The sequence below is a fragment of the Mesoplodon mirus genome (assembly GCF_964341445.2).
Source record: "Mesoplodon mirus genome assembly, chromosome: 2".
Classification (NCBI taxonomy): domain Eukaryota; kingdom Metazoa; phylum Chordata; class Mammalia; order Artiodactyla; family Ziphiidae; genus Mesoplodon; species Mesoplodon mirus.
Genome location: NC_138977.1, coordinates 202,067,109 through 202,087,748, shown reverse-complemented (window position 1 = coordinate 202,087,748; position 20,640 = coordinate 202,067,109). Strand labels below are relative to the sequence as shown.

The 20,640-nt window shown below is 39.7% G+C and overlaps 1 protein-coding gene across 1 annotated transcript in view; it reads left to right on the top strand.

Annotated features, from left to right (window-relative positions):
- LOC309798763 (cytochrome P450 2C23-like) overlaps nt 1-20,337 on the top strand; it is a 34,855-nt gene extending 14,518 nt beyond the window's left edge. Inside the window, exons 6-9 of the mRNA XM_082611358.1 lie at nt 11,276-11,417; nt 12,392-12,579; nt 16,909-17,050; nt 18,766-20,337. Coding sequence (XP_082467484.1) covers nt 11,276-11,417; nt 12,392-12,579; nt 16,909-17,050; nt 18,766-18,965 — 672 coding nt within the window. The 3' untranslated portion in view covers nt 18,966-20,337. The remainder of the gene's footprint in view (nt 1-11,275; nt 11,418-12,391; nt 12,580-16,908; nt 17,051-18,765) is intronic.
- The last annotated feature ends 303 nt before the right edge of the window (nt 20,338-20,640 follow it).

Genomic DNA, 20,640 nt, shown 5'->3' with positions numbered 1-20,640 from the left:
ATCTTGGGGTGGCTAAACACACATGCATCTTCTCTACACATTATTTACACATACATAGTCAGCCATTTTTGCCACAGTGCTTCTCAGGTAGCATGTCATAGACCAATACATTATAAAAACTGGATTGTGTTTTCCCATAGAACAATCTTGTTATTTGAAACTGGTGATGGATAAAGGGTTCTAAAACAAATACATTATACATTAACCATGGATGGTATTAAACATATTGAATAGCAAGTATCACATAGCCACCAACCCTCAGAACATCACTGACATAAAATACTAGCATGAGTGTCCAACAGAACATCAGTAGAAAAACAGTCAAGACTGTGACAAACAATAGGTTGTAAAAAAAGATATTTAAATGTATATACACATATAACAGCTGAAAATAATTCTTTGAGCCCTATAAAATTAACCTCATTTATGCCAAATTTCCCCAGATATATATAAACAAAAGAAAAACACCACTCAAGTATATCATAAATGTGCAAGTTATAGAAAACAATTAATAATAACTTGTTTAGTCTTCTTAATCTCTAGGAGGGCTGATTTGGAAAGCTTGATTTCCTTAGAAAACATATTGAACGAAGGCATGTTGATGTCCTTTTTTCTTCTCAGAAATTTCCCTGGGGTCAGTAGAGTCATTCAAGTTCATTCCACTTATCAACAGTGTACATCAAAATAGCCTCTTCATTCTGATGGAAAAGTTTGTTGTTGGCTCTCAGAGGACTAAATGTTTGTCTGGAAAAGAGAGGGAAAAAATAGCCAAGTTTTTAATTCAATCATTTAAAGATTTTATTTAGCACCAACTCTGTATCAGTCATGGTGCTTGGTAAAGGGAATAAAATGATGAATCAGATACTACCCTGTAATTTTCTTTCATAGCACTTATCATAGTTTAACAAAATATTTATTTAATTTACCTCTATATTCTCCACTACACTGTATACTCCAAAGGGCTGGAGTATTGTCAATTTTTCATGCTTTGTATCACCAGCAACTAGCACAATGTCTAAAATATTGTAGATGCACATAAATATTTATTGAAATAATTAATTAATTAATTAATTAATTTAAAAAGATACAGTCCTTGACTTAATGGAGCTTACAGTCTAGTACAAAGATCATGAAAACAAACAGTAACAATGAAGTGCTGATAGGGGAAGTACAAGATTGTTATGGGAGGATGTGGCAGGAACACTAATGCTAGTCTAATTCGAGTCAGGAAGGGACTTCTAAACCAAGGCCCAGTGGATACATCCCTGCTCACATAGGTGAACAATTGAGCTGAGAGCTGAAAGGTGAGTAGGGATTATCTGCATAAAAGTAGCAAAGAAAAATATACCAAGCAGAGGAACAAGATGTACAAAGGCCCTGAGGCAGAGGGAAGCTTGGGGATATGAGGGGTAGACAGAAAGTCAGTGTGACTGGAAGGGAGGGAGCAGGGGAGAGTGGTGGGAGAGAAGCTGAAACAGCAAGAGGTCAGCAGGCAGACCATTCATGCAGGGCCTGGCAGGACACATTAATTAGTTTAGCTTTTATCCTAATATCAGTGAAAATCATTTGCAGGGTCTAAGCACTGTGTAAAGGATGACCATATTTGTGATGTGGAGAACAGATTGTAGGGGTCAACAGTGGATGCAAGGAGAACAGCTAGGAGTTGTTTCAGGGTAAATTTCCTGGTAGCAGAGCCTAAAATAGGGATTTGTGTGGAAGTGATTTATTAAGGGAGTGCTATCAGGAGAAACTTCTATGTATGTGAATGAGAGAAACAGGATAAGGAAGGGGAAAAATTAAAAATAGATGTGGTTTCAGGTGAAGCCTAGTCTCTACCTGATCCTACAGGGGGCTCTAGAGTATAAATTGCACTGCAGAATTTGTCCTTCCCTGGGGCAACGGAGCTGGGCTTTTGTACTCTTGCACCTATCAGTCATTGGTCACAGGCAGCCCCATGAGGGTGGTCTGGGAGACTGATTCCCTCCCAGGCTTCTCTTGTCATTGTGGCTCCAGTGTCCAAGGGACTCTAGAGAAAGTTGGAGGTGTGAGCCAAAGCAGCTGTGAGGTAGGTTATCAGAACCAGTAAAAGGGATCTGAGCAGGGCACCAATAGCATTTTCTGTACGAGATGATTGCACTGGCCCAAGGCAAAGAAGATGGCTAAGGGTACTGGTGGTGGAAATGAAGAGACGTGGATAGATTTGAGATACTTTTAGGAGGTAAAATTAACAGTCTTGGTGGTGAGTTGGTAAATGCAAGAGATGAGGAGCTGTGTTCCTGGCTTGCCTAACTGGATGGAAGCTGGGGCCATTCACCAATACAGGAAACACTGCAAAGGGACCACGGACAGTTGTTAGCATACATACCAAAGCCTTGAGATCCTCTGAAAGAGCCTAGAGGAAGGAACAAAAGAAAGTTGATATGCCAACGTCTGGATTTCAACCATTCCTTCCTCTCCTCCCCTCCACATCTATTTTTCCTTTAAGATAACTATCAATAGAAAATGGGTAGAAACTCTGAAGCATTTCTGCTTTCCTGTAAGTTTTGTTGCATTATGTTTTAATCTCTAAACCTTACTACATAACAGATTTGGGTGTGTTAAGAATTAAACAAAATGGTGGAGTTCATTCTACTTAGTTAAATTACAGAGTTAGAACATAAATAGAAGATATGTTGATATTTCCATTTTCTCCCTCACTCTCTTCCCAAGCAAAGGTTTTTAAAAACCTACTGGACTTTCTGTTGTGAGGGAGTTATTCAAAATGCTCAGTATTCCAGATCAAGGCAGTAAGAACTATAGGTAGGAAGTGGCAACATGCCTAAAAACTTGGACATCCATATGCAGAAATCATCCCATTTTGAAATGAACAGGAGAGACATGGTATAAAGAAACTGAGTTAAGAAAAACTTGATTCAGAGCTTTAAAAGTAAAGCTAATAGTTAAAAGAAGTGCTCTAATACTTTTCTTAAATTTAAAAACAGTGGTATTGGGCTTCCCTGGTGGCGCAGTGGTTGAGAGTCCGCCTGCCGATGCAGGGGACACGGGTTCGTGCCCCGGTCCGGGAAGATCCCACATGCCGCAGAGCGGCTGGGCCCGTGAGCCATGGCTGCTGAGCCTGAGCGTCCGGAGCCTGTGCTCCGCAATGGGAGAGGCCACAACAGTGAGAGGCCCGCGTACTGCAAAAAAAAAAAAAAAAAAAAAAAAAAAACAGTGGTATTAAAAGCCCACCAAAAATTAATCGGCAATGAAATAATTTAATTATAGTGAAAAATAGAGATTTTATTAGATTAACTAGTTTATATATATTAAACAATAATTTATTCAACAAATTCTTAGTGCTGGCTATTATGCCAAGGGTTGGGGATACATCAACGAAGAAGATTCAATCCCTATTATTTTTAGTATAGTAATTGTAAAATAGAAAGCTCAGAGATTGGTTCAAGATGGCAGAGTGGAAGGACATGCACTCACTCCCTCTTGCGAGAGCACTGGAATCACAACTCACTGCTGAACAATCATCAACAAGGAGACACTGGAACTCACCAAAAAAGATACCCCACATCCAAAGACAAAGGAGAAGCCACAATGAGATGGTAGGAGGGGCTCAAGCACAATAAAATCATATCCCATAACCGCTGGGTGGGTGACTCACAAACTGGAGAACAATTATACCACAGAAGTCCACCCACTGGGACTTCCCTGGTCACGCAGTGGTTAAGAATACGCCTGCCAATGCAGGGATCACGGGTTCGATCCCTGGTCTGGGAAGATTGCACATGCTGCAGAGCAACTAAGCCCATGCACCACAACTGCTGAGCCCACATGCTGCAACTACTGAAACCCATGTGCCTAGAGCCTGTGCTCCACAACAAGAGAAGCCACTGCAATGAGAAGCCCGCGCACCACAACGAAGAGTAACCCCAACTCACTGCACCTAGAGAAAGCCCGTGCAACAATGAAGACCCAACACAGCCAAAAATAAATAAATTAAAAAACAAAAAACAAAAAACAAATTCTTTAAAAAAATTTTTAAAAAAGAAGTCCACCCACTGGAGTGAAGGTTCTGAGCCCCAAGTCAGGCTTCCCAACCTAGGGGTCTGGCAACAGGAGGAGGAATTCCCAGAGAATCAGACTTTGAAGGCTAGCAGGACTTAACTGCAGGACTTCAACAGGACTGGGGGAAACAGAGACTCCACTCTTGGAGGGCACACAGAAAGTAGTGTGCACATCAGAACCGAGGGGGAAGGAGCAGTGACCCATAGAAGACTGAACCAGACCTACCTGCTAGTGTTGGACGGTCTCCTACAGAGGTGGGGGGGCGGTGTGGCTGTGTCTCACCGTGAGGACAAGGACACTGGCAGCAGAAATTCTGGGAAGTACTCCTTGGCATGAGCCGTCCAGGAGTCCACCAACAGCCCCACCAAACAGCTTGTAGCCTCCAGTGCTGGGTCACCTCAGGCCAAACAACCAACAGGGAGGGAACTCAGCCCCATCCATCAGCAGATAGTGGATTAAAGTTTTAATGAGCTTCTGCCCACCAGAGCAACACCCAACTCTACCCACCACCAGTCCCTCCCATTAGGATGTTTGCACAAGCCTCTTAGATAGCCTCATCGATGAGAGGGTAGACAGCAGAAGCAAGAAGAGCTACAATCCTGCAGCCTGTGGAATGAAAACCACATTCACAGAAAGACAGACAAAATGAAAAGCCAGAGGACCATGTACCAGATGAAGGAACAGATAAAACCCCAGAAAAACAACTAAATGAAGTGGAGATAGGCAACCTTCCAGAAAAAGAATTCAGAATAATGATAGTGAAGATGATCCAGGACCTTGGAAAAAGAATGGAGGCAAAGATTGAGAAGATGCAAGAAATGTTTAACAGAGACCTAGAAGAATTAAAGAACACACACCTAGAAGAATTAAAGAACATACAAACAGAGATGAACAATACAATAACTGAAATGAAAACTACACTAGAAGGAATCAATAGCAGAATAACTGAGGCAGAAGAATGGATAAGTGACCTGGAAGACAGAATGGTGGAATTCACTGCCCCGGAACAGAATAAAGAAAAAAGAATGAAAATAAATGAAGACAGCCTAAGAGACCTCTGGGACAACATTAAATGCAACAACATTCACATTATAAGGGTCCCAGAAGGAGAAGAGAGACGGAAAGGACCTGAGAAAATATTTGAAGAGATTATAGTCAAAAACTTCGCTAACATAGGAAAGGAAATAGCCTCCAAAGTCCAGGAAGCACAAAGAGTCCCAAGCAGGATAAACCCATGGAGAAACACGCTGAGACACATAGTAATCAAACTGGCAAAAATTAAAGACAAAGAAAAATTATTAAAAGCAGCAAGGGAGGGCCTCCCTGGTGGCGCAGTGGTTGAGAGTCCGCCTGCCGATGCAGGGGGTGCGAGTTCGTGCCCCGGTCTGGGAGGATCCCATATGCCGCGGAGCGGCTGGGCCCGTGAGCCATGGCCGCTGGGCCTGCGCGTCCGGAGCCTGTGCTCCGCAACGGGAGAGGCCACAACAGTGAGAGGCCCGCATACCGCAAAAAGAAAAAAAAAAAAAAAAAAAAAAAAAAGCAGCAAGGGAAAAATGACAAATAACATACAAGGGAACTCCCATAAGGTTAACAGCTGATTTCTCAGCAGAAACTCTACAAGCCAGAAGGGACTGGCTGGACTGATATATTTAAAGTGATGAAAGGGAATAACCTACAACCAAGATTACTCTACCCACAAGGATCTCATTCAGATTCGATGGAGAAATCAAAAGCTTTACAGACAAGCAAATGCTAAGAGAATTCAGCACCACCAACCCAGCTCTACAACAAATGCTAAAGGAACTTCTCTAAGTGGGAAACACAAGAGAAGAAAAGGACCTACAAAAACAAACCCAAAACAATTAAGAAAATGGTAATAGGAACATACATATCGATAATTACCTTAATGAATAGATTAAATGCTGAATTAAATGTGAATGGATTAAATGCTCCAACCAAATGACACAGGCTCACTGAATGGATGCAAAAACAAAACCCATATATATGATGTCTACAAGAGACCCACTTCAGACTTAGGGACACATGCAGACAGAAAGTGAGGGGATGGAAAAAGATATTCCATACAAATGGAAACCAAAAGAAAGCTGGAGTAGCAATACTCATATCAGATAAAATAGGCTTTAAAATAAAGAATGTTACAAGAGACAAGGAAGGACACTACATAATGATCAAGGGATCAACCCAAGAAGAAGATATAACAATTATAAATATATATGCACCCAACATAGGAGCACCTCAATACATAAGGCAACTGCTAACAGCTACAAAAGAGGAAATCGACAGTAACATAATAATAGTAGGGGACTTTAACACCTCACTTACACCAATGGACAGATCATCCAACAGAAAATTAATAAGGAAACACAAGCTTTAAATGACACATTAGACCAGATAGATTTAACTGATATTTATAGAACATTCCACCCAAAAGTGGCAGAATACACCTACTTCTCAAGTGCACATGGAACATTCTCCAGGATAGATCACATCTTGGGCCACAAATCAAGCCTTGGAAAATTCAAGAAAATTGAATTCGTATCAAGCACCTTTTCTGACAACAACACTAAGAGATTGGAAATCAATTACAGGAAAAAAACTGTAAAACACACACATACATGAGGCTAAACAGTGTGCTACTAAATAACCAAGAGATCACTAAAGAAATCAAAGAGGAAGTCAAACATACCTAGAGACAAATGACAACAAACCATGACAATCCAAAACCTATGGGATGCAGCAAAAGCAGTTCTAAGAGGGAAGTTTAGAGCAATACAATCCTACCTCAAGAAGCAAGCAAAATCTCAAATAAACAATCTAACCTTACACCTAAAGGAACTACAGAAACAAGAACAAACAAAGCCCGAAGTTAGTAGAAGGAAAGAAATCATAACGATCAGAGCAGAAATAAATGAAATAGAAACAAAGAAAACAATAGCAAAGATCAATAAAACTAAAAGCTGGTGTCTGAGAAGATAAACAAAATTGATAAACCTTTAGCCAGACTCATCAAGAAAAAGAGGGAGAGGACTCAAATCAATAAAATTAGAAATGAAAAAGAAGTGACAATGGACACCACAGAAATACAAAGCATCATAAGAGACTACTACAAGCAACTCTATGCCAATAAAATGAGCAACCTGGAAGAAATGGACAAATTCTTAGAAAGGTATAACCTTCCAAGACTGAACCAGGAAGAAATAGAAAATATGAACAGACCAATCACAAATAATGAAATTGAAACTGTGATTAAAATCTTCCAACAAAAAAAGTCCAGGACCAGATGGCTTCACAGGTGAATTCTATCAAACATTTAGGGAAGAGCTAACACCCATCCTTCTCAAACTCTTCCAAAAAATTGCAGAGGAAGGAACACTCCCAAACTCATTCTATGAGGCCCCCATCACCCTGATACCAAAACCAGACAAAGATACTCCAAAAAAGAATATTACAGACCAATATCACTGATGAATATAGATGCAAAACTCCTCAACAAAATACTAGCAAACAGAATCCAGCAACACATTAAAAGGATCATACACCATGATCAAGTGGGATTTATCCCAGGGATGCAAGGATTCTTCAATATATGCAAATCAATCAATGTGATACACCATATTAACAAATTGAAGAATAAAAACCATATGATCATACCTCAATAGATGTAGAAAAGGCTTTTGGCAAAATTCAACACCCATTTATGATAAAAACTCTCCAGAAAGTGGGCATAGAGGGAAACTACCTCAACATAATAAAGGCCTCATATGACAAACCCACAGCAAACATCATTCTCAATGGTGAAAAACTGAAAGCATTTCCTCTAAGGTCAGGAACAAGACATGGATGTCCACTCTCACCACTATTATTCAACATAGTTTTGGAAGTCCTAGCCACGGCAATCAGAGAAGAAAAAGAAATAAAAGGAATCCAAATAGGAAAAGAAGAAGTAAAACTGTCACTCTTTGCAGATGACATGATACTATACATAGAGAATCCTAAAGATGCCACCAGAAAACTACTAGAGCTAATCAGTGAATCTGGTAAAGTTGCAGGATACAAAATTAATGCACAGAAATCTCTTGCATTCCTATACACTAACAACAAAAGATCAGAAAGAGAAATTAAGGAAACACCTCCATTCAGCACTGCAACAAAAAGAATACAATACCTAGGAACAAACCTACCTAGGGAGGTAAAAGACCTGTACTCAGAAAACTGTAAGACACTGATGAAAGAAATCAAAGATGACACAAACAGATGGAGAGATATACCATGTTCTTGGATTGGAAGAATCAATACTATGAAAATGACTATACTACCCAAAGCAATCTAAAGATTCAATGCAATCCCTATCAAATTACCAATGGCATTTTTTACAGAACTAGAACAAAAAGTCTTAAAATTTGTATGGAGACACAAAAACCCTGAATAGCCAAAGCAATATTGAGGGGGAAAAAATGGAGCTGGAGGAATCAGACTCCCTGAGTTCAAACTATACTACAGTGCTACAGTAATCAAGACAATATGGTAGTGGCACAAAACCAGAAATATAGGTCAATGGAACAGGATAGAAAGCCCAGAGATAAACCCATGCACCTATGGTCAACTAATCTATGACAAAGGAGGCAAGGATATACAATGGAGAAAAGAGAGTCTCTTCAATAAGTGGTGCTGGGAAAACTGGACAGCTACATGTAAAAGAATGAAATTAGAACACTCCCTAACACCATACACAAAAATAAACTGAAAACGGATTAAAGATCTAAGTGTAAGACCGGACACTATAAAAGTCTTAGAGGAAAACATAGGAAGAACACTCTTTGACATAAATCACAGCAAGGTCTTTTTTTGACCCACCTTCTAGAATAATGGAAAGGAAAACAAAAATAAACACATGGGACCTAATGAAACTTAAAAGCTTTTGCACAGCAAAGGAAACTGTAAACAAGATGAAAAGACAGCCCTCAGAATGGGAGAAGATACTTGCAAATGAATCAACAAAGGATTAATCTCCAAAATATATAAGCAGCTCATGCAGCTCAATATTAACAAAACAAACAACCCAATCAAAAAATGGGCAGAAGACCTAAATAAACATTTCTCCAAAGAAGACATACAGATGGCCAAGAAGCACATGAAAACCTGTTCAGCATCACTAATTATTAGAGAAATGCAAATCAAAACTACAATGAAGGGGGCTTCCCTGGTGGCGCAGTGGTTGAGAGTCTGTCTGCCGATGCAGGGGACACGGGTTCGTGCCTCGGTCCGGGAGGATCCCACATGCCGCGGAGCGGCTGGGCCTGTGAGCCATGGCCACTGCGCCTGCGCCTGCGCATCCGGAGCCTGTGCTCCGCAACGGGAGAGGCCACAACAGTGAGAGGCCCATGTACCGCAAAAAAAAAAAAAAAAACTACAATGAGGTATCTCACCTCACACCAGTTAGAATGGGCATCATCAGAAAATCTACAAACAACGAACTCTGGAGAGGGTGTGGAGAAAAGGGAACCCTCTTGCACTGTTGGTGGGAATATAAATTGATACAGCCACTGTGGAGAAAAGTATGGAGGTTCCTTAAAAAACTGAAAATAGAATTACCATATGACCCAGCAATCCCATTCCTGGCCATATACCCAGAGGAAACCATAATTCAAAAAGACACATGCACCCCAATGTTCATTGTAGCACTATTTACAATAGCCAGTCATGGAAGCAACCTAAATCCCCATCGACTGACAAATGGATAAAGAAGATGTGGTACATATATACAATGGAATATTACTCAGCCATAAAAAGGAATGAAATTGGGTCATTTGTAGAGATGTGGATTGATCTAGAGACTATCATACAGAGTGAAGTAAGACAGAAAGAGAAAAACAGATATCGTATATTAATGTGTATATGTGGAATCTAGATGAATGGTACAGATGAGCTGGTTTGCAAGGCAGAAATAGAGACACAGATGTAGAGAAGAAATGATGGACACCAAGGGAGGAAAGTCGGGTGTGTGTGTGTGTGTGATGAATTGGGAGATGGGGATTGACATATATACACTAATATGTATAAAATGGATAACTAATAAGAACCTGCTGTATAAAAAAATAAATAAAATTCTAAAATTCAAAAAAAAAGAAAAAATTTGGAGAATATATGCCAAAATATTGTCAATGCTTATTACTTAAATGATAGGATTAATTTTCTTCTAGCTCCCCTGTATTTTCTAAATTTTTACAATGTTCATGTATTTTTACACATATAATGCATTCCTGTATGTAACACTACAATGTATTTGTATTTCTATGATGTATATGTATTACTTTTGCAAAGTAAATGTAGATATATGAAAAAAATAAGAATAAAAATATATTCTTGATTTAAACATTAGAAGGGTGCAAAAAAAAAAAAGAAAGAAAGAAAGAAAGAAAGCTCACTCACTGTTTTTAAGCCCTGGATCAGTTTATTTTCTAAAGACTTTGTAGATCCCATGCAAAAAATTATAAGTCAAAATGTCCTATACGTACAAGTACAATCTTCATATTAGAAATGCCAATAATGGGGGTGGGTGGGAGGGAGGCTTAAGAGGGAGGGGATTTATGTATACATATAGCTGATATACTTTGTTGTACAGCAGAAACTAACACAACATTGTAAAGCAATTATACTCCAATTAAAAAAAAACGCCATTAATAATGATATGAGAGTCACATCAGTGTCATATGTGAGAATGTGGAGCTGTGAATACCTAAGTCTTTGTAAGTGAAGGAAACAGACCAGTCCCAAACCAGTGATTTCTCTACATTGTGCTCACACAGAGCTTATCATCTAGTCTTTTTCATTAAATATAATAAAAGAAGATACCATTCACTGAGTATTTGTATATATGAAGAGTTTTTCCAAGATCTTCCACCAATTAATTCTTTTAATCTTTATAATAACCCTATGGGGTATGTTCTGTTTTTTACCCCAATTTCACAGATGATGAAATTGAGTAAAAAGGTAAAGTAACTTGCCAAGGGCACACATCTGTTCATTGACCAACCCGGGATTTGAGCCAGAAGTTTCGATTCCGTGACGGATTTCTTTATCTACCATCCTACCGTGCACAAAATGAAGCCTATTGCTAGTGATGGGGTGTGATCATAGAGCTCTGATAAGCCACTGCCTTCTTTTTAACTCACGTGGCCATTAACTCTACCATCTACAGGAGAAACAGAACCCAGAGTCTGAATTTCACTTGGAGAACTTGATAACCTGTGGATCAAATCTGTTTTCAGCGGGAATAGAGACAACCAGTATCACTCTGAGCTATGGACTCCTGCTCCTCATGAAATACCCTGAGGTTCAAGGTACAGCAAATATCCTAAGTATTTATGTAGGATAAAATATCAGCTCCTGGCACTGGTGAGGGTGGGAAGATACTACTGGCAGTGACGACTTCTCTTTCTTTGGACTGCCTTGTAGAACATCATGCAAAGGTTCATCCATGCGGTTTGATTTTATAGATCAGAATTATATCAAATGATGCTGATAAGAGAGACCTTTACGAACCCAAAGACTTTCATTTAAGTTTAAACACAGAGGAGCTTCTGAATCCCAACTCTTCCATATGTGATGCAATGCTGAAGAGTGAGCCCCATTTAGATGAGGGATGCATGGATTCCCATGGTGGCTTCTCATTCTCCGCCTGCCCATACCTGGCTGTGTGACCTCAAACAAGTTATTTCACCTCACAGGCCTGTGTTTTTCCATCTTGAGAATGGATCAGACTCCCCAAAGGGAATTTTTAGATCCAATGTAATTTAAAATTAAAAAATGAAATTGTAGTAGCGTGATTTTCTCAAGCACGTTCTCAGAGCACAGGTCTTAGAAAGCCAATGTTTATACTGCTTAACAAAATGGTGTTTGCCATTGCCACAAAATGTGTAGGAGACTGGATGAGGCTGACAAAGGAGATGCTCCCACTAGAGTGAGGATTAAACATTTCCTCTCCACAGCTGCTTTGCCAGGAATCTGGGGTAAACCTTAATCCCTGCCACAGAGGTCATCTCCTCACCTGTACAGGAGGACAAACCAATTCAGGCATGAGGCCAAGGACATAGCTGATGCAGCTTTTATGTTTCCTGCAGTAAAATCTCTGGTCTTTTAGACCAGAAAATAGAAAATAGAAATTCTGTTGAGGAGCAGACCCGTGGGCTGTTTAGCAGCACGTCTTTGACCTTGGGAGCCTTTTCTAGGCCACTTTCTATTATACATCGTAAGCATTTCCAGGTGTCCAGGGGACACATCTCTTGAGTAGCATTCATGATTCATGTCTTTGCAGCCAAAGTTCATGAAGAAATTGACCGTGTAATTGGACGCAACCAAAGCCCCTGCATGAAGGACAAGATAAAGCTGCCCTATACAGAGGCCGTGCTTCATGAGATACAAAGATACATCACCCTCCTTCCTTCTAACATGCCCCATAGTGTGGTCCGGGACACGAAATTCAGACAGTACTTCATCCCTAAGGTTAGAGGTGTCTGGGAAAGCTGGCTGGGATAGAAGGGGCAGCATGATACCTCAGTGGGGCCTGTTAGAGGCATCTCAGTTCTGTTTCAGGAAGAGAGGCAATTGAGAGACATGGAAAGAACACAAGGTCAGAGTCACACGGCCTGGATTTGAAATCTGTCATTGCCATGCAGTGCACCCTCAGGCCATTATGTCACCTCTGTGGTCCTGTCTCTGCCTTCCTGGAATGGGGAAGCTGACCTGGGGCTCCCAAGGCCCCTCACACTCTCATGTAGAATGTATTGAGGGAGAAGTGATTTGCATTAATGTGAATGTTGTGGGAAAATAAACCTGATTTTCCATGATGGATTTTAAAAAGGGGGAAGAGATGGAAAATGTATCTGCAGCTCTAAAGTAATCAAGTCAAATGTCAACTTTCTTTAACCCGAATTCTTTCCTCTGAAGACCTCATATACCAGGACATTTGGGATATTGCTGCCCATAACAATTAACAATTATCAAAAGAGTAGTCAGTCTTCTGTAGTCAGTCTTCTGTAGTGATTAAGGGGTTGGGTTTTACATTTAATCCATTCAAGAGTATAGAAGAGGAAGAAAAGGTGACAGAACACTGCAAAACTGAAACAGCCCCCAACCTTACTGCCAAATGTCAATGCAAAAGTCTATTAACACATAAGTCTAGCATCACATTAAAAATACTACATCAGGGCCTCCCTGGTGGCGCGGTGGTTGAGAGTCCGCCTGCCGATGCAGGGGATGCGGGTTCGTGCCCCGGTCTGGGGGGATCCCGTGTGCCGCGGAGCGGCTGGGCCCGTGGGCCATGGCCGCTGGGCCTGCGCGTCCGGAGCCTGTGCTCCGCAGCGGGAGAGGCCACAACAGTGAGAGGCCCGCGTACGGAAAGAAAAGAAAAAAAAAAAAAAATACTACATCACCAGCAAGTGAAGGTAATCAGGAACACAGGAATGGTCTAACACCAGAAAATCTGGTTTATTAAAATTCACCATATAAATAGAATTTAGAGAAAAATCACATGATAATCACATTTGTACAGAAAATGCTTTTGATAATATTAAAGAGTTTAACCCTTAAAAAAATAGGAATAGATAAATACCTCATTAGCCACGGAAAACATATTTCCCAAATCATGCTTTTTGACTAAAAGCATTCCTATTAATATCAGGAATAAGGCAAAGCTACCCACCATTACCAGTATTTAACTAGAATTAGAAAAAGGTAATGAGATAAAACATTTAAGAGGCGGAGTCGATTTGTAGGTGACATAATTGTACCTGGAAAACTCAAGAAAATTAACTTAAGTACCACTGCAAAAATAGAATTTTCCCGTGGTTGGGTACAAATTTATTATTAGAAAAATCAATTTCTACCCTATATAAAATAAAAGCTATGTTTTAAAAACATAATGAATAAAAGCTTTTCATTGATAAAAATGAGGATAAAATACTTAGGAATATACTTGATAAGAAATTTGCAAGATTTATACCAAAAAATAACCCCTTAAAATGTTAATGAAAGATATACAAGTTTTGAATAAATTAGAAGACTTATTCTGTGTTCAGGTAGGAAGATAGCAGTTACCCTGAAATTAATCTATGCATTTATGAGATCTCAATGAAAATATAAACTAGATACTTTTTTGGAACTAAACTAACAGATCTCAAATTTGATATGGGAAATTAAAAAATAAAGAATAATCAGGGACAGTGTCCTACCAAATATTAAAATATAATATAAGGTCACAGTTATTAAAGCACTATAATACAGCTTCTTGAGTAGACAGATCAATCAAATAAAGTCTAGAAATAAATGTAATTATACATGGAAACTTAGTATATGATAAAGTGGCTTTTTCCTTGTAACTTAGAGGAAAAATATTGATTATTCAGTTGTAGAATTCCCAGGGGAGTTGGAAAAAAAAGAATAATAAATCCCTACCTCAAACTTTCATATAAAATAAATTTTATATGAAAATTTATTCTTGGTGGTTCAATTATATACACATAGAATATTAAACTATAAAAGTGCTAAGGATAAAAGCAATAATTTTTTTGAGAATTTCAGAGGGAAGAAAGACTTTCTAACATTGACCAAAGAAAAGAGGAATAAGAGGGCTATACATTTAAAAATGGATAAATTTTGTTACATGCAAATAAGAAAAATCTACCTAAGATAAAGAAACAAAGTCAAAAGACAGGGCTTCCCTGGTGGCGCAGTGGTTGAGAGTCCGCCTGCCGATGCAGGGGACACGGGTTCGTGCCCCAGTCCGGGAAGATCCCGCATGCCGCGGAGAGGCTGGGCCCGTGAGCCATGGCCGCTGAGCGTCCGGAGCCTGTGCTCCGGAGCAGGAGAGGCCACAACAGTGAGAGGCCCGCGTACCGCAAAAAAAAAAAAAAAAAAAAAAAAAAGTCAAAAGACAAATGACAAACTGAGACAAAATGTTTCATAGTTCATAAGAACGAAGAACTAATTACTGAAAAATAAAATGAACTCCTACAGTCAGCATGAAAAAACCCCAGAACCAACAGATAAAATGCATGGGAGACAAAATTTAAATTTTAGTGAAAGTAATTACAAATGTTTTTTAAATATGTGAAAATATACTTACACAATAAAATATATTGAAAATAAAAATGATAAAGAAACATGTTTTCACTTGTCACAATATGTTGGCAAGATATTAAAAAACATGTTTTTGCTAGTAGTATAAATTGGTGTAACTTCCATGGAAGGCATCATTGCAATTTATATGAAAATTCAAAACGTGCATAGCAATTTGAAAAGCAGTTCCACTACTAGGAATTTATCCTTTGTGTATATTTCCCCCCAAATAATATTCATTGCAGCAATATTGGTGCTGAATATTCATTTAAAAAGGACTTAAAATTATTATTATTATATTTTTTGGCCATGCTGCATGGCTTACAGGATCTTAGATCCCCGACCAGGGATCGAAACTGGCCCCCAGCAGTGAAAGCACCAAGTCCTAACCACTGGACCGCCAGGGAATTCCCTAAAAATTATTTATGTAAAGTAGAATACTAAGCAAGCTACAGAACACTACAGGATGCTACTATTTGTGGAAAAAGTAGGAAATAGGTGTGTACCTTTTTTTTTAATCCATAAGATATCTCATAAAGGATATCATACACTGGTAACAGTGATTACATTAAGAAGGAAACCAGGGACTTGAGTATAGGAAAGAGACTTATTTTCACTTTGTACCCTTTTGTACTTTTTTTTTTGTATTTTATACCATGTGCATGTATTACCTACTCCAAAACTTGTGAAATAATGTTTCAGGAAATCCAAAATGAAGTAAAAATGGGAAGAGGAGGCTTTCACTTAAACAGGGGTGCTTTATGACCCATAGATAGATGGGTCAAATTCTAACCATGCCACTTACTAAAAGTATAACCTCAAGTAACTTATTTCTTCTCTCTGAATCTCAATTTCTGCATTTATACAATGTGAAACAAACAAACAAACAAACAAAAAGAGCCTACTGGATATGGTTGAAGTGAGAATTAAATTTATAAACTACTAGACACAGTGTCAGGTAAATGTGAAGCATTCCATATCAATGGTCATTATTATTTTGTCATTGAAATCTCACAAAATCTAATGGGGCAAAGAGGAAAGCCTATTGTTGTTACCCCACCCCATTTTACAAGTGAGGGAAGTGGGGTTTGATCCAATAGATTTTATAGGTTACAAGTTTCCATCTCTCATTTTCTTCCATTCACACTTGAATTCAGAAAGAAAAAAATTATAAAATGTGAGCTCTGGGCTTCCCTGGTGGCGCAGTGGTTGAGAGTCCGCCTGCCAATGCAGGGGACACGGGTTCGTGCCCCGGTCTAGGAAGATCCCACATGCCGCGGAGCGGCTGGGCCCGTGAGCCATGGCCGCTGAGCCTGCGCGTCCTGGGCCTGTGCTCCGCAGCGGGAGAGGCCACAACAGTGAGAGGCCTGCGTACCGAAAAAAAAAAAAAAAAATGTGAGCTCTTTCAATTTGAGGCAACAATTCCAGTAAAGCACATGTCTAGACAATATGGGTTGCAAACCTTAGCTTTTTAATAATTGATTATTGCACATTGACCATAACAGTGCTCTTCCCACAGAGAACCATCTTATTACTTGATAAAAGATATTGTATGGTAATGTGTGTAAAAGAGCCATCACATGAGACAGTCCTCTCCAGGCAAACTTAAGAGTGCTCGATCCTATTTAATCCACTGTGATTAAAAGTGTTAGACTTTTTATGAGCCAAAGGTAAGCATCATAATGTGCCACTCCACTCTCCATTTCTTGGTTCCAGGGCGCTACTGTATTGCCATTACTGTCTTCGGTCCTGTACGATTGCAAGGAATTTCCCAACCCAGAGAAGTTTGACCCAGGTCACTTTTTGGATAAAAATGGCAGCGTCAGGAAAACAGCATACTTCGTGCCTTTTTCCATGGGTAAATACAAATACACCCCATCCAAACCATACACATGAACCTTTTGGATAACTTTTAGCTTTACTGAATATGGCATAACTAAGTAATCTACTGATGATAGCAAAGTCAATCAAATCAATCTGTTATAAACCCCCAAATCGGGATGGATCCATTTAAGTCTGTATACCAGTAGGATCAGGTAAGTCTTCCAGAGACTCTTTTGTTGTTTGGTGATTGAGTACAATGCTAGTTTTTAAAGAAACCAAGGCAAATCAATTTAATTCAGATGTCACACATTATCAGATAACAAAGGGACCTCCTTTTACAAACTCTTGCCTGTTGATCTCCCTTTCATAATATGACTTTTTCAAAACAAAATGTTCAAGTTTCTCTCTTCTTATAAAATTATTAACCATTATTAATTTTCTGATTCTTAGAGAGGCCATCAGAGACACCTTGGCCACTTCATCCTCTTTCTTCTCCTCTGAAATCTGGAGCCCCACATACGCTCGCCTCTTTGCAAGCGCTGGTTGGCTCCCAGTTGCTAGTTCTCATAAAGTCATAAAGACAACTTAGGATTGCTCAGCACCCATTCTTTTTCTTTGTTACCCTAGTCAATCATTTGATTAGTATTTTCAAAAATAACAGTATGTCTTATTTCTAATTACAGTGATAGTAAGTGTTCAATATAAAAGATGGAAAATGCAGAAGAGCAAAAAAAAAAAAAAAAAAAAAAGAGAGAGAGAAAGGAGGGACTTCCCTGGTGGTGCAGTGGTTGGGAGTCCACCTGCCAATACGGGAGACACGGGTTCCGGCCCTGGCCCGGGGGCTCCCACATGCCAAGGAGCGGCTGAGCCCATGCGCCACGGCTGCTGGGCCTGCGCGCTGGAGCCCTTGGGCTGTGGCTGCTGAGCCCGCGTGCCTGGGGCCAGAGCTCCGTGACGGGAGGAGCCGCTGCGGTGCCCGCGCACCGCGGCGAGGAGTGGCCCCTGCTCTCCGCAACCTGGTGGTGGCGGGGGGGGGGCGCGGGGGGCGGGGCGCCAGCAGCCGCGAGGACCCAGCGCAGCCCTAAATAGATGGATGAGTGGATGGGTGGATTTGTAAAAAGGAAAAAAAGAAAAAAGCAAAAGGAAAATCATTTGCAATTTCAGACTATAGCCTGGATTTCAGATTCAGGCTATAATCGCTGTTAATATTTTGCTATATATACTCCACAAAATTGTCTAGATATACATAATAAATGTATATTTTATTTAAAAAAATCAGGCTCATTCTGTACAATCTATTTGATAACCTGCTTTTGCTTAGTGTGTTGTGATATAAGACAGTATTAAGTAATCTTCCGTGCAAACATGTTTAGGTTGTGTTGCATGATAGATGCACAAGGATTTATTTAATTAATCCAGTATAGGTGGATGTCTAGTTTTCAACTAACTCATCAGTGTCATAAATAACAATGCAAGTGACACCCGCATAGGTGAATCTCTAATTCCTACAGATAAATCCCCAGAAGGAGAATTACTGAATTAAGAGTGAAAATTTCTTTAGAGAGTTTTGATATGTATTGACAAATATCCGTCTAGAAGAACTGTACCAGTTCATTGTCCTCCAGCAGTTTCTTAGCCATCCCTTTTCTGATCAGTGTTTTCATTGGCTGTTAGGAGTGTATAGTATTTGAATACGAGCTATTGTATTTGAATTTGGAGCAAGCTAATGGAACTGTCTCCTCCTTCCAGGGAAACGGGCATGTGTTGGAGAGGGCCTGGCCCGCGTGGAGTTGTTCCTGTTTCTCACCACCATTCTGCAAAACTTTGTCCTGAAACCCCTGGGGGATCCAAAGGACATAGAGACCAAACCCATTGCTACCGGGTTTATCAACATCCCACAACCCTACAAGCTGTGCTTTATCCCTAGACAAAAGAACTTTCTCTTTTAACAATTTAAATCAAAGTAATTGCTTTTTCCTCTCATTCCTTCTCCCACCCCATAGTCTCTTTTCATTTTAAATACTGCCTAGTACAGAAACACTACTCACTAAAAGCTTGATGGACATTTGTTTAAACCTACAAATCCCTTGCCAAAAAGGATCTGGGTCCTGAAAACTCCAAGGGTAAAACAATATAGTTATATCCTATAGAGTACTTTATAAACCATGATCCAGCCAAACCAGGCCCAGGCCCACAGAAGGGCTTTACTGAGTCAACTGGCAAATAGTGGAGCCTTCACTCTTTCTGTGGCTTCGGAGATATGCTGATTTTCTATAGTTTTTCAAAATAGAGAAATTAATAAAATGGCCTATGTGTATTTTTTCCTATTTCCAATGGAAAACACTTACATGATTTCTGCCACATTCACAAAATAAATCCTTTTTTTCCACAATAGATTTTCTTTGAATGTTGACTTTATATCAAGTCTCAAAAATCCCTTTCCTTGAGCTATGGGCACTCTATAATTAGAATATCATAAACAGATGAAATAATAATCCCCACCACAAATCTCTCCCTGCCCCACCCCATCTATTTGCAGCCATTGATTTACATGGGGGCCCAAGGAGCCCACTTGGATAAAAATTAAAACCATGTTCATAGGTAGGATTCAGACATGCATAGTTACATCTTCTTCAGAAAGTGATGAGGGGCAGGGCTGCGGGTTGGAGAGCAAGCGGGCAGATTGCAAGGAAAGACTGAGTATTGCTAAGAGAACAGTGACCCAGAAGGGAATGGCTAGAACAGCTGCCACAAAAGGATGGCTCAAATGCCAGCAGGCAGCCCAGGCTCCAGGACACTGGGAGGGAAAGAAGCTTTAAAAGCAGAGCTTGGCTCGGTGCTTTGTGACCGCCTGGAGGGGTGGGATAGGGAGGGTGGGAGGGAGACGCAAAAGGGAGGGGATATGGGAACATATGTATATGTATAACTGATTTAATTTAAAAAAAAAAAAAAGAAACTTCATTTCTATGTACAACTGACTGTGATATAACAGAGCAACCCCAATACATATGGATAAAAAGAAAGCTGTGAACAAAAAAAAAAAAAAAAAAAAAGCAGAGCTTGGGACTTCCCAGGCGGTACAGTGGTTAAGACTCTGTGCTCCCTAAGTAGGGGGCACAGGGTTTGAACCCTGGTCAGGGAACTAAGATCCTATATGCCACACGGCATGCCCCCCCCCAAAAAAAAGTAAAAGAAAATAATAATAAAAAAATAAAAGCAGAGCTGAGTTTCTGGTTGTATACTCAAAAGAACTGATTTTTTTTAAGTTCTCTCCAACAGATATTTGTACCCCCATGTTCCTAGCAGCATTATTCACAATAGCCAAAAATGTGGAAACAACCCAAATGTCCATTAGTGGATGAATGGATAAACAAAGTGTGATTATATACATACAATGGAATATTATTCAGTCTTAAAAAAGCAGGATTTATAGTCTAACACATGTTACAAATGGATGAACCTTGAAGACATTATGCCAAGTGAAATAAGCCAGTCACAAAAGGACAAATATTGTATGATTCCATTTACATGAGGTACCTGGAATAGTCAAACTCATAGAGACAAAGTAGAATGGTGCTTGCAGAGGGAGGGGGGAGAATGGGGAGTTATTGTTTAATGGGTACG